We start from the raw sequence: 13,666 nt of genomic DNA, 5'->3' as shown, positions 1-13,666 counted from the left end.
ACCGCTCTTTCCCCTTGCAAAATGTCATCCTTCAGCTGTAACAGCATCTTTGAACAGGGTGTGAGTGCGTTAACCAGACACCACAGATCACAGCCCAGTGTAAAAGTCTAAACTGAAATCAGTGGTTACCAAAGAAGCTAACACAAACTTGAAACTACAGGTCTGAGGACCTGTCATCTAATTGGTTCCACTGAGGCTGACTGCAAGGGTAGTAATTTCTTCAGTCATCACAAGATCTTGCCAGCGCTCAAGTCAAAGCCTTCTGTTCAAACAGAACACTTTCAACTAGATCTGTAAGAAGAATCCCTGAGATTTTCTCTTTAATCTCAGATTAAGGAAGATATTTTCTAGTTAACTTAAATTCCTAACCATTCACTACTACCTCTGTTTAAATTAAAGATAATGCATGGTTTGCAGAGCAGCATAGGTCAAGTCTGAACATGAGCCAGGAAGGCTGAACTGCTGTTGGAGGGGTCCCTCATGATCCTGCCACAGGCCACACATTTTTGCCCTTGTCTTACACTGTCACTAGGCTGCACTACTCACAAGAAAAAACAAACAAACAGAACTTCAGCATTCTTTACAATGTCACTAATACTACTAAATACTTCCCCAGAAGTAAGTATGTGAAAACAAACCTGAATAATTTTTCCAATGAACCATGGAACTGGTTGAAGATTCATTTTTTTAATATTTTCAGTTAGTGCCTGGACAAACAGGTCATGATCAGGTGTAGGAAGAACCACTCCAGGAAACAGGTCAGATATGATGCCCTGTTAAAGAGAGACAGAATAGTACTGTATACAAACACAGACTACAAAAAGGGAAAATTCTCAAAGCATAAAAATCTAAAAGTAAAACAATGTTCATGCAGTTAACAGGAGCTTAAGAGGAAATGTCCTGAGCTGGACAAAACTAACTTCTAGCCAAACTGTGGCCATGAAAGTATTCCGTATGCATGAGACAGAAATGAGCACCTGCACTTTTCATACGCACACCGATACTGTAAAAGGAAGCTTAACTCTCTGCAAATTTGCCCAAGAAGTGTTACAGAAAAGGATGTGAAAGAGATTGAAAGAATTTCAGTGATTAAACAGAAGGGTGTGTGTTCTCAGTTTTCAGAGCAATGATTCTGTCTGTGCTTTTAAGTCTTTAATACCGATTGCTCTGTAGCTTAGCATAGTCTTTATTTCCTATTAAAGCAGATTGCAAACAGAAACTTCAACATTGTCATTCTGATTTCAAATTTCTAGGTGACTGTAATTCAGTTGTTCACATCTCTTTCGCAGCACAAAGCCAGAATGCAAACTTCAAAACACCATTTCCATGAACAAAACACAGTACAAGGTGACCTCTAGCAAGATAGCTTATAAAACATTTCAAAGAACAACTTAAAAGCTACCACTGAAAGTTTGTTTTTCAAAATAATACTAACAGAACCACAGAGTGCATGCAAATCAGTGGACTGAAATAACTCTACTCTAATATGGCAGCATCTAGATCAAACTGCTCTAAGACAATGACCTGTTTCTGCAGGTTTTTATAACGAAGAAACTTCAACACACCGACCTGAGAGCTCACCTGAAACAGCGGCACATCCTGTGCCAAGAATTTAGCCAAGTTAACATCCAGCAAAGCCCGAAGTAACAGCACACTTTCATTTTCAGTTGGGTACTTCAGTTTCAAGTTTCCTGCTGCTGTCAGGACAGATTTAACAGCACGCATTCCATAATCATAGTGATGCTGAGATGACAGCTGCTCGGAGCACAAACGGTAAGTGGCAACAATTTTCTGGGCAAGACTGTGGATATTAAAATATCACATGTAGAATGAAAATACCGCGCCATGCAAGGAAAATAATTTAAGTACCTCTACACACAAAGTAACTGCAGTGATTATCAGACATATTAGCTGATAAGATGTCCCAGAACACCTAGGAAGCAGAACTGAAGATGATGCCATGCCAGAAAACATGTGTGCTAGTTTGAAATTCTGTTTGGTATTATGACACGTTTTCCAAATGATCCTCTATAGAGGCACATATCTGTCAACATGAGGTGGTCAATGAGAATTGATAATAAAGCAGAAAATTAAACATTATTTTCTGGAGAAACAACATGGACAGATTTCCAGAATTATATGCCTCAAACACATATAGATGATTTGTAGAGGTATGAGGTATATTGAAAACAGCTAAGGGAAAATTCAGCATGTCTTACCTCCGAGAGTCCAAAAATCCCATTGAATAAAGTGAAATTTCTCCAATCAAAGCATAATCTGGAACCATCATGGCAACTGTTCGGAACAGCGCCTGTAAGAAAAGAGTAAGATATAAGCTTTGACTATAGAATATAGTAATAACTTGTGCTTGTTTTGTAAGAACAGTAACTCTCCATAAATTCATGAACTTCTATACTCTGTATTTCATTTTCATGACTTTAGGAATCAATGAAATCTGTGAGATTGCATTAGAATTGTTACTGGAACTGTGATCTTATCGAGAGCTTCAACAGATCTCTGCTGAGCACTGAAGGAATAAATGGTTAGAGTCACAATCCTAAAGAGCTATTACTAGAGGAAAAGGGATCTGTCATTCATCTCACTTTCATAACAGACAAACTAGCACATGGTGTGGTTAATGTCTTGTAAAAGGACACGCAAAAAATTGTTGCAAAGCTAGGAAAAGAATTAGGACCATATCGACCTCTCTGCAGACTCTCAGCAACTTGCAAAGTTACAAGAAATTCCAACTGGGATTTGGATTGCCAACCCACTGTAAAGCAGACACAGTTAAAGCTGTGACGTGGTATCAGCATGGTTAGACTGAGACTTTCCATCTGTGCATTTTGTACAATCCCAAGCATTTACTAAAGCTTAGCAAAAAAGCAGAGTAGAATGCACCTGAATGGGTTATCGGTGTATTATTCAATTGCTGCTTTTCTTTTCTTATTGCTATAGATCAGAAGTTGCAAATTCTGTTTAATTTCTACAAGAAATCAGGATTCCAGACTTACCTTCAGATTATCAGGTAGCTCTGCCCGCCCAGCATACCCAGGATTCATTGTGATAAATACAGCACAAGTAGGATTAAGAGAGATCTCTGTCCCTTCAAAGATGAATGTCTTGAGTTTGCGAATAATAGCTTGCTGTATGCTAAGGATTTGTTGGGCAACTACAGACAATACTTCAACCTAACAGAGACAGAACAGATGGAAAAACATAAGACACTTCGAGACGATATTAAACGAATTTGTTTATACATTTTGATGGTTATATTTGCATTCCTCCAGCTGAAAAATCCCGTGTCTTATAACTGATCCTAAATATCAGCTGTGTTTTGAAGTGATCCTCTAGAAGTTAATGTCACCATTCCCTATTCAGCCAATGTAGGCAGGTGAACAAAGGCTTCTAAAAGCCTCTACGGGGAAATATCATCTGTCTGAATGTAGACATCAAAGTTAGGTGGACAGGAACTCCCTCTGGAGGCCTCCGACAGCACTTCCCTTTCACCTCGGAGGACATAAAGACTTTAGGCTCTTCAGAAAGACTGATACACTCAGTACCCCAAATTGAGGGTAAATGTAAAAAATGGGTAAGGCAGCCTCACATCAAACCCAGTGCTCTAAGGTATCAAGGTCACACAATATTAGAAAATCAGAATGCTAACACTTGAATTCATTAAAAAACAAGTTGTGTCTTAACAGTTACTTAAATTAAAGCTTTATCATTTTATTTGTCTGAGTTAAAATGTTACCTCAATTCTATTGAACTCGTCAAAGCAGGACCATGCCCCAGATTGTGCCAATCCCTTAAAGAACTTGCCCATCGCCTTGTAATCGAGACCATCGGAGCAATTAAAGACCACACACTACAACAAAAACACACAGAGAACACCTCTCACTATTAACACAAAGCCTTCTATAAAATCCTTTGCATCTAAAATAGGGAGGGATTATTATTGCTGATTTTGGATTACAACACTAGGATGCCATATAGACATCATTCTAAACGTGTGCTTCTTAACAACTACTTCTGTGAATAAAGAATAAATACAGACCAAGCAGTATTTGCTTAAGAATGGCTTTTCAAGAAATATCTACATATCCAAACCTAAACAATGAAAGACATTTGTATTTTGGTACCTGCTTAGCTAGTGCTTTTGCTAGATCTTTCGTTGTTTCTGTTTTGCCAGTCCCAGCAGGTCCTTCTGGAGCACCACCAAGATTTAATCTCAAGGCACCCATTAATGTTCTGTGTAAACAGGAATACAGGCATTAGAAAAGGTAATCTTAAAGTTTCTGAAGGGATGGATAAGTATTTTCCTATATAGGTCCCCCCGGAAATGATTTACTGACTTTGCAGCTTGCCCTAAAAAAAACAGTATTGTCTGATAACTGATTCCTAATTGTGGAAGCTCAGATTCACCCATTTGGCCTGCAAGAACTTTTTATTACATGTGTCCATCCTGTATATCCTCAGTTACACAAGAAAACGCACAGTGCCATAAGCAAAACAGCAGAGTCTGCACAAACACACATTTACATCAATGAAAATTCATGACAATAACTCATGACAAGACTTGAGGCTGCCTTTATAAAGTCAGTCTTTAGAAATGGCTAAGAAAGCATAAAGGGTGTTTCATAAACCTGGGAATCACATTGCTCTCCAAGTGATTTTCATACTAAAAATGAGATCCCCGTTAACACTGGAGCCATATGATTATTTTACAAAATCCTCATTCAAAGGCTTTGCCACCAAAAGCAGTTAAGTTGGGCTGAACAGAGTCTGCTTGCTCATTGCTCGTGCTGAAACTACACCTGGCACAGCTGACTGCATAGTCTTAGTTTAGACTGAGTTAATTCTAATAATAAACCCAGTTTATAGCCAACGCACCAGCCACGTGGCTCCTTCAACACCACTGCTGAAGCATTTGTCAGCGTAGGCGTTAACACAGGCACTTTGCTACAAGTGTCTTCTACACGATGGTGCATTCACAGGGGCCAGTGCTGAAGTAAAATCTTTACATAGTCACCATATACTTGTCTGAAGACACCACAAAAGAAAGTTCTTTAAACTTTAGACATAAAATTACCTGCTGAGATGACCTCTGTCTCCAGGGCTTGCCAGAAGTGAAATACCAAATGCCCTCGAATACTTCAACCTTGAGGAATGAAGTATTTCCATTCCAAACTCTTGCAAGCAAGCGGAGGAACAGGAAGCTAACTGCATTCAAACATCTGTGAAGGGCTCTCTAATTACCTCATTTATTTTACAGGCAGATATACCATACCTGTATGCCTTATTTCAAAGAAGTTAATTGACCAGTGCTACTGTAGAGTTTTTTACAATTCCAGTACCATGAGCAGTTCAGCTCTTTTCAGAAGCATGTTCTTGGATACAAGAGAGACTATTAGTCTACTGGTTCAGAAACCTAAACATTGAAAATATTTTACCAAATTTGAGCAAACAAGATATATAAGATATGCCTCTAAAACCTACAGGAAAATCTTAGCTGCTGAGGTTCCTACTATTATGAACTACAATAAAAGAAATAAATACAGATCAACACAAAAATTGAAAACAATGGCTTACCTATAACATCGATCTGTCAGTGGGGTTATAACCAGACGTAGAGAATTGCCCAAATACTCATAACCATATTTGGCTTCTGTTGTAATCATTCTCACCATTACATCCTTCTCCTCCCAGTAGTATCTCAGCTGAGAAATCCACTGGAAGTCATTCAGATCTGTGATTTTGTCTTCAACCAATTTTGCAACCACATCACGAGCTGCAGAGCAAGAGACAGATTGTTTGAAAAATCTAAATGCTTCTGCTATGTTAGTTTACTTAAAACAACATATAAGTAAACTAACATTTACTTATAGCTACATACGAGTAAATCAACATTTAGAGCAGTAGGCTGGCTTTCACGTTAGAAAGGAACCTGCATCTGTTTTGTGGAGGGAATCAGCTTGATTTGATCTAGATTCCAGAGGCTGTTCCAAGCAGAATAGAAATAGCTGTGCAGGATGGAGCAATCTCCATTTGCCCAAAGACACTGTGCAATAACACTGTAAAGGTTGTTTCAAGTTAGAGAAAGCTATTTTAGCTGCCTCTTTCAATAGTTCACCCAACTAACGAGAGCACTGCCTCAGATGTAACAGGAGTTCCAGAAACTGGACATTTACCATGCACATCGATGACAATAAGAGCTCCAAGTGTCAGCCGGGCTCCACTGCTCAGCTTTCCTCTCACTAACTCAACGATGTCTGCAATTTGAAGATTGCTCTTCTCCAAGAAATCCTGTCACAGAAACAGAAAACAGGCATTATCATAGTGCTGCAACTAGCAGTTCCCATGGGTGCAGTCACTGGAGACAGAAGTGAAGACGTGAAAGATTTATTAAGTTTTCATTAATAACCTAGACATCAGGACAGAGTGCACCCTTGGCAAGTCTGCAGGTGATATAAAACTGGGAGGAGTGCTTGATAGACCAGATGGGTGGGCTGCCATTCAGATGGGACCTCAAACAGGCTGAAACAGGCTGACGGGAACCTCAAGAAGTTCAACAAAGGGGAAAGTCCTGTGTCTGGGAAGGAATAACTCCAGGTACCAGTACATGCTGATGGCCAACCAACTGGAAAGCAGCTACGCAGAACAGGACCTGGATGCTGGTGAACACCAAACTAAACATAAGCCACCAACATGCCCCTGAGGCAAAGAGAAGCATCCTTGGCTGCATTAGGAAGAACATCTCCTGCAGGTTGAGGGAGGTGACCCTTCTCCTCTAGTCAGCATTGCTGACACCACATCTGGAGCGCTGTGTCAGTTTTCGGCTGCCCTACAGAAGACAGGCATGGGCATACTGGAGCAAATTCATTAGCAGTGGGGTTTAGATGGCCCTGCTTTAAACAGGGATTGGACTACATGATGTCCAGAGGTTGTTGACCGGGGATCTTTGCTAGAAGGAGCTTTTTACTAATTAATCAGAGTTTAGTGCTTAGAAATAGAAAGGTAGAGGAAAATCTTACTGGTAAAGTTCCTTTCCTTATAGCCACAGATACTTCTTCTGTCCAGTAAATAGATGAAACGCAAATAACCACCTGTCCCGGCCACTGAAGTACCCATGTTTTTCGAGGAACCTTAAAAAAAAGATCCATTTCAGATACAGTAAGTTATATAAACACAATAGATTATGGCACTGATAACGTTAACTTTCCCCAAATTTCTTTTGTCTCATGTTGTAAATAAATGAGAATCATGTGGAAAGCTTTAATACTTTTTCTTCAAAAAATTCAGAGTTAGATCTTCAAACAGGTACTACTGAACAAGGAGAGCTGGATACCACTTAGCTTCAAACATGTTTCCCTGGTTAAGAATTTCAGCGACCTGTTCACATACAGTTGCCAGTGAAATCTATTTTATACTATAATTCAGGAACAATTACCTTGATATATTCTCTCATGCCATCTTGAAGAACTTGTTTCACGCTGGCCAGCATCATTTCCTCTACTTGCAAAAGCCACTTTTCTACCATGCCCTTCAAAATAGAAGAACAGATAAGAGTCAGTACAGATCTCCTGACTACTTTCATCTTAAAGGGCAAATTCTTTGACAAGTGTTAGGCTTAAATATGCTTGCTTCTGATGGGGGTGTTGTATATAGGAGGAAGAAAGGTTGAAAATTTCCAAATTCTGACAGGCAGTACTGCAGTTTAACACTGTCTGAAGGCAGGTATAGCAAGCTAACTCTAAAGACAATCCAGCTGAGGAAACAACTGGATGTATTTCATATAAGCATGAACAAAAAATGCAGATCACAGATGCATAGACAGTTAGGCTTGCTCATTTTAACCCAGGGCATGTTTTATTCCTGGAGGATGAAGGGGAAAGGGGTATCTGTAACTCACAAGGGGCCCCACCTTTCTTCTCTTTTTTGGTTAACGTACAACTGATATGGAGCAATTCAGCTCAATACCTTCATGCTGAGAATAGCTGAAAAGCTGGAACCGGGAAACTTTTCAAACCTTACAATGCTATTATTTCTACTCCTTTTAAACTAGTGCTCCGATTCTTCACTGCCAGCCATTCATCCTTTCCCTCTCTCCTCTGCCTTTCGGTCACGCTGTGCAATGTCACACACGTATGTATAAGGAGAGCTTGTTTCATACACCTGTGTGTATATATATAATCTCTGTATCGATCTACAAAGTAGCAGGTGCGTAAAGCTGTGGAAAAGTGCCTAGAGGAATATACTCCCAAATTTTTGCCTCACTCCTTTTTGTAGGAAATTCTTTTAGTTCTAGAATCCCAGTCCGCACTCTCACTTCCTAAACACCTTTCGCAATCCAATCCTAAATGTTTTAAAACTCATTCCCCCAAAAATGTACACTTTAGGCAAAATATTAATTTCATATTATATTAAAAAAAATTACTTTTGCATTGGCTGGATAGATTTTATCCACAAAAGGAACAATTTCTTTCTCTGAACTGATCATGCCTACAATCTCCAGATCTTCTGTGAACTCCAGTTTAGCAATTCCTTCAAAACACTTCTTTAAATGTGGTTGTACTCGAAGCGGATCCTTTGTTTCAGACAGTATTTCAAGCAGTTCATCGTTAGACAGGAAAAAAAATCTGTTAGAAAAAGACAATTAACAAACATGCACTTTCTGATCATGAAAACTGTCATTAATAATCAATTAATGCAAGACAGATGAAATTGGATTTATTGTTGCTTAAGACACTAGTATAACAGAGAGGAAATTATTAACCCAAATCCCTTTACTGAAGCAATTTTTAACATTATATAACTCATCACACCTGGTTTTTCATAATTTCAATCTGGCCATCCTTTCGTGCAGAGGAATAAAGGAGGGTTCTCAAATTGACACAGGAATCTATGCAGCCAATAGTACCTTGTAAAAACACAGAATCCTGTTCTTCATAATCATATACGACTCCTACGTATCACACTCCTCTGGACAACCAAAGAGGGTAGGGCAGAGACACAATTGCGAATCAGCCATGGGAAGGTAGCAAGTTCCTTCAAAAACGCCCTGTAAGTGATAATGTCTTTCTAATCATCAGCTTACGCTGTGCCAGACAGATTTTGCCTCCCCAGCTCTGCCTGTCCCTGGCATCGCAAATTTAACTGGAGCTGAGGAAAATGAGTGATGTCTGGAGAAAAGAACAGGTTTTGGGGGTTTTTGTTGCACCGGACTGTGATCCATGTGTTTATAAAATGAGACTTTTCAGTTCAATAGAAATGGTTTGAAAGCGCTTATGGCTTTTTGTCTCTAACTTAGGCCTGTTTAATTGATTTACCTTGGGAAAAATAATCTTTTCTTCTCCAAGTAAGTATTCAACCCCTTTTGAATTTCTTCTAAGAGAGTATTTGCTTCCTGAAGTCTGTCTAGCATCATGGGTTGTTCAGTTGCTACAAGTACCTTTGTGTCTTTCACCTTTGTAAAAACAAATACACAGCAGAAACTCTTAAAAATTGCAAGAGGTTTGTACATTAAAATTGTTATAATCAGTCACATATGTTGCAGGAGGCCGAAAAGCTATATATTCTTCTCTGTGGTGTGTCTTCACGTTATTAAATATCTATGCATTATTTGACAGGTTTGCTCTTCAGACTGTCAGTTTTACTGGTTTGAACTTTACAGACAACAATGTAAAAAGGAAATACCCACAGGAATTAAAATCTTTGGCACTTGCTCCTGTGTCTTGAGCTTGCTACATTTTTTTCCATTCACAAATCAGTTCTGTCAAACAGAGCTACAGAAATGACAACTATTCTCTGTTCTTACCATCTAGGTCACATTTTTTCTTTCTGATAATACTCCTCTTAACTTGAAAGGATACACCCCTTTCAGTTCAGGCTTCATCATTCTCAGAGTCTGAGCTGTGAGACAGTTCTCAACTTCTATTTATTTATAGTGATTATTCCAACACCTTTATCATATGAACCCCCAGTGTTTCTGACAAACATCTCAGCTCACACTACCACTAAGTATCTGGCCTCTTATTCAACTCCTTAGTTAGAGGGAACTGAACAGGACACCAAATTGCACTTACTATCCCCATTATCTCACCCTGACACACTTCCATCTCAGTACGTATTCACTGAAGTTTTGAATAACTGTCCCACCACATATTAGAGAACAATCACACGAAAAAAAATCCATTTAGTTCTCTAATAGTGTATGCTTTAAAAGTCCAATACAAGATCTAATAATATGCAGAGAAGACTTTTTACAGATTGTCAGGGAACTCTGAAGCAGATCCTGAAAGGACGAATCATTCATCTTTCTACCTAATTCTGATCATTTAACCATAAAAAAAGTTACTTGAGATCCAATTCATCCTGCAATATTCAGCCTTTACAGAAATCTTAAAGCAGTAATGATATAATTACCACTTCTACTACAAGACTAGATTTTGGTGGGCTTTAGTAAAGGATTTTCCACTCCGTATTATACTTTCTTGTGACTTAGCTATTGTCTTCATGACAGTATTGATCATGTTACCAGAGGTACATAAAAATAAACAATTAAATGGACGCACTTACCACTTGTGCCATAATGTCCTTCCAGTGTGAATCCACAACCCTAAACTTTCTGCCCTCCTCAGGCATTTGAGCTACAATGTCTTCTGAACTAAAAATTGGTTCCAAATACAACCATGTTGCCTGACATTTTAACCAGCTATCAAGAATATCTTGCATCAAACGCAGCTTATGTTCCCAAGCCTGTAATGAAAACATTTAATATTTAAGGAAAATTAAATGAAGAATTTATCTACGCTGAGCAATCAAAGAGCATGGCTTATAATAAAAAAGAACAGAAAAGAAAAAAACCACAAACAACTGAATGATTTTTCAAAGAGAAACCTTATTTTCAAGAAAAAACAGACACTATCAACAATAGACATATTCCTTCACTAGCACTTTTTACAAGTTGGGAGAGAACTGCATAATAAGCATAGAGATGACTAGCACAGCAATCCAGAATATCTTCTTTTAATTCTACTTGCGTTCTTTCTGCCTTATCATCAATGAAAGGATAGAATGAAAGGATAAATATAACAAGGTATCCAGCAGACTGAGTGAACATCTGTTCACAGGCCCTAGGACTAGATTAGCAATGCAATTACAGTGTCTTTAGCTGTAAAACAAACGTTGTCTACCTTTGTCTGGAAAAACCTCTTGAAGAAAAATCTGAACGTCTGTTCTTAAAAACAATTAAACACTATAGCTTCTTAACATGCCAAAATTTCTTAAAGCACGTAGGGGAAGCATAGCATGAGACATGCAAGCTCAGTCAAACCAGCTTTTTCTTACCGAGCATTCAGCTTCTATTGGTTTGACGAAGGGAGAGCCACTTATCGTCTGAGTCTTAACAATGTGATCATCCAGCAAAAGCTGGATGTCATCAACTGCTGACAGGATGCTGGTGTCCTGTAAATACAGCACATTTTGTTAAGGCAAACAGCAGTTGCATTATTTCTCTGCTCTTCAACCTCACACTCATCCAGTTTCTCGCTTCCCCATTCTCTGTGATGGTTGAAGGCAGGAAAGCAGTGAGGGATTGAGAAAGTCTGCAATGTTTGAAGATACGAGACAGTATCTTCACTGCACATCTCTGCTTCAAAGGTCAAGAAATAGATTGTTGTGTGACTAGCACACGATCAGGAGATTGTTGTGGGAAGCTAGCCAGGGATGCCAGTGACTTCCGACTCAATCTTTTGCACTGCGATTCTTGCTTCTTTCGGGCAAGTTAAAATTTCACTACTGTCCAGCTTCCCATACAACACTGGAGAAGGTCTTAGGCTTATGGATTTGTAAGGATGAATATGTTGAGATCACAAGTTATCCAGATACTAAGGATCAAAGATAAGGATATATAGTAATAGAGACATTTACCCAGGCTCTGGGGTATGATACCACTTTCCATCATGCCACAATGAGTCAGCAGCAACTTCTCTCTAGTATTTCTCAGTTGGTATTCTGAACCAAAAGAATTCTTTTCAGCAGTATATATATTGGTTTGGTGTTTACTCACAGTATCCCTGTACTTCACCAGATTGAGATGCATGTTGCCCCACTCGGATTTCATTTTCTCTATTGATTTCTCTAAGGAATACTCCTTACTTGCAGATGCTCCAATAGGCTCCAGCCTAAATTGAAATGAAGCATCTTTGAAATGTTTTTGCAACGTAGTTGAAGAGCAAAAAAAAAAAAAAGCAGGTTTAGGTAGTGTTGCATATCAGACAACCTTTCATATAAATTTGTTAGTAATACTATAGATTCTTATTTCAAGGAGTATTTTTGCACATTCAGGCTCACCAAGTTAGAGATATTAATATTAATAGAAAATTCTATTAATATTAAGAGAACAGAAAAGAAAATTCTGAATGTGGAAATTAAGTTGTTTATGCATATGATTGATTTCTGGTGCCTTTGTGCTACAAGAACAACTGATATTTCTATCCATATTATCCAGCTTGATAAAATACAGCTGATTTTACAGCGTGTTCTAACTGCACAGAAAAAAATCCAAAACAAACTAATATTTGGTATCTGACATACAAAATACAACAACTGTCTTAAAAAATGAGAATAGAGTAAGCTTCTTACTCATCTATATATTTTGTGAGTCCAAAATCCAATATGTCTTTAAGAGTGGTAGTTTCATCAGGACTGATCTCACATCCTACAATTTCACTAATCTGAAAATAAAGTAAGAAATAAAATCTATTATCAAGCTGTGTGCTTGTAACAAAGTTCTCAAACAGCAAGAAATAAATGCTAAAGAAGTATTAATGCAACCACCTAGTTTGCTTTTCTGCCATAAATTATTAGTTCAAAGAAGCTCCTGCCTGTACCGCTACAAATTCCAAAACTGGATCTATCATGTGACAGGATAAAGGAACTTCTTATAGTGAAATACAGTAATAGTTCTGAATTTCACAGTATGGGATACATGGAGTAGTACATTGAACCGTATGTTTCTGTGGTAGAATACTCCCACTATAAAACAGAGTTTAAAGTACCTGCTTCCAGTGCCTCTCCTTCATCCCCCGATTGCAGGCAATTGACAGGACAGGAAGATGCTGTTTAAATTTATCAAGCTTATATTTCATATTTTCTGCTAGGCGTCTAGGCCCAGCCAAATCTGGAAAACTCTTACTGAGCTTGTACATAATCTTCCACATATTTCCAACTTCTTCAGTAATTTCATCAGCATTCAACTTCAGGAGAGATCCTGAATACAGCAGTACAAAAAAAAAGCACACCGGGTACATGAACACAAGGAGATTTGCAGGGTGATTTATTCACAGGTATTTATAATGACTCTCCTTTAACTGGAATTCAATTGCGTTATAAAAAATCAACTTAATGCAAAATCCAAGTGAACAACTGTATTTCATACTTCTTAACAAGATTTATTTCTTCAAATTTATTTCCTCACAAGTAATCGACCCTTTCATCTTCTAGTTAACTAAGTGAAAATGACAGGTTTCCTGAAATGAACACCAAAGCCTCACCATTCATCCATTCCTCAGATTTGGTATGGAAATCATATGCTGTTACCCAAAGTTGCTCAAAGGGTTGTTTGTTTGCAATTATAGACTGCAGCAGAGGAAACTGACTCTTC

The 13,666-nt window shown here is 38.3% G+C and overlaps 1 protein-coding gene across 1 annotated transcript in view; it reads right to left on the bottom strand.

The window, feature by feature from the left end:
• The window catches only part of DNAH3 (dynein, axonemal, heavy chain 3), a 49,779-nt gene that overhangs the window by 24,587 nt on the left and 11,526 nt on the right, over positions 1–13,666 (bottom strand). Inside the window, exons 13-30 of the mRNA XM_010140644.1 lie at positions 13,557–13,662; positions 13,062–13,273; positions 12,646–12,737; positions 12,071–12,185; positions 11,350–11,466; positions 10,579–10,758; positions 9,330–9,466; positions 8,438–8,639; positions 7,451–7,543; positions 7,035–7,145; positions 6,192–6,306; positions 5,593–5,791; positions 4,143–4,251; positions 3,755–3,868; positions 3,015–3,191; positions 2,220–2,311; positions 1,582–1,801; positions 639–773 (exon numbers count right to left, since the gene is read on the bottom strand). Of these exons, the coding sequence (XP_010138946.1) occupies positions 639–773; positions 1,582–1,801; positions 2,220–2,311; positions 3,015–3,191; positions 3,755–3,868; positions 4,143–4,251; positions 5,593–5,791; positions 6,192–6,306; positions 7,035–7,145; positions 7,451–7,543; positions 8,438–8,639; positions 9,330–9,466; positions 10,579–10,758; positions 11,350–11,466; positions 12,071–12,185; positions 12,646–12,737; positions 13,062–13,273; positions 13,557–13,662 (2,526 nt within the window). The remainder of the gene's footprint in view (positions 1–638; positions 774–1,581; positions 1,802–2,219; positions 2,312–3,014; positions 3,192–3,754; positions 3,869–4,142; positions 4,252–5,592; positions 5,792–6,191; positions 6,307–7,034; positions 7,146–7,450; positions 7,544–8,437; positions 8,640–9,329; positions 9,467–10,578; positions 10,759–11,349; positions 11,467–12,070; positions 12,186–12,645; positions 12,738–13,061; positions 13,274–13,556; positions 13,663–13,666) is intronic.

This window comes from Buceros rhinoceros, unplaced genomic scaffold (genome assembly GCF_000710305.1).
Source record: "Buceros rhinoceros silvestris isolate BGI_N320 unplaced genomic scaffold, ASM71030v1 scaffold13587, whole genome shotgun sequence".
NCBI classification, from domain to species: Eukaryota; Metazoa; Chordata; class Aves; order Bucerotiformes; family Bucerotidae; genus Buceros; species Buceros rhinoceros.
The sequence above is the reverse complement of the archived record's forward strand: the minus strand, read 5'-3'. Positions and strand labels throughout refer to the sequence as shown.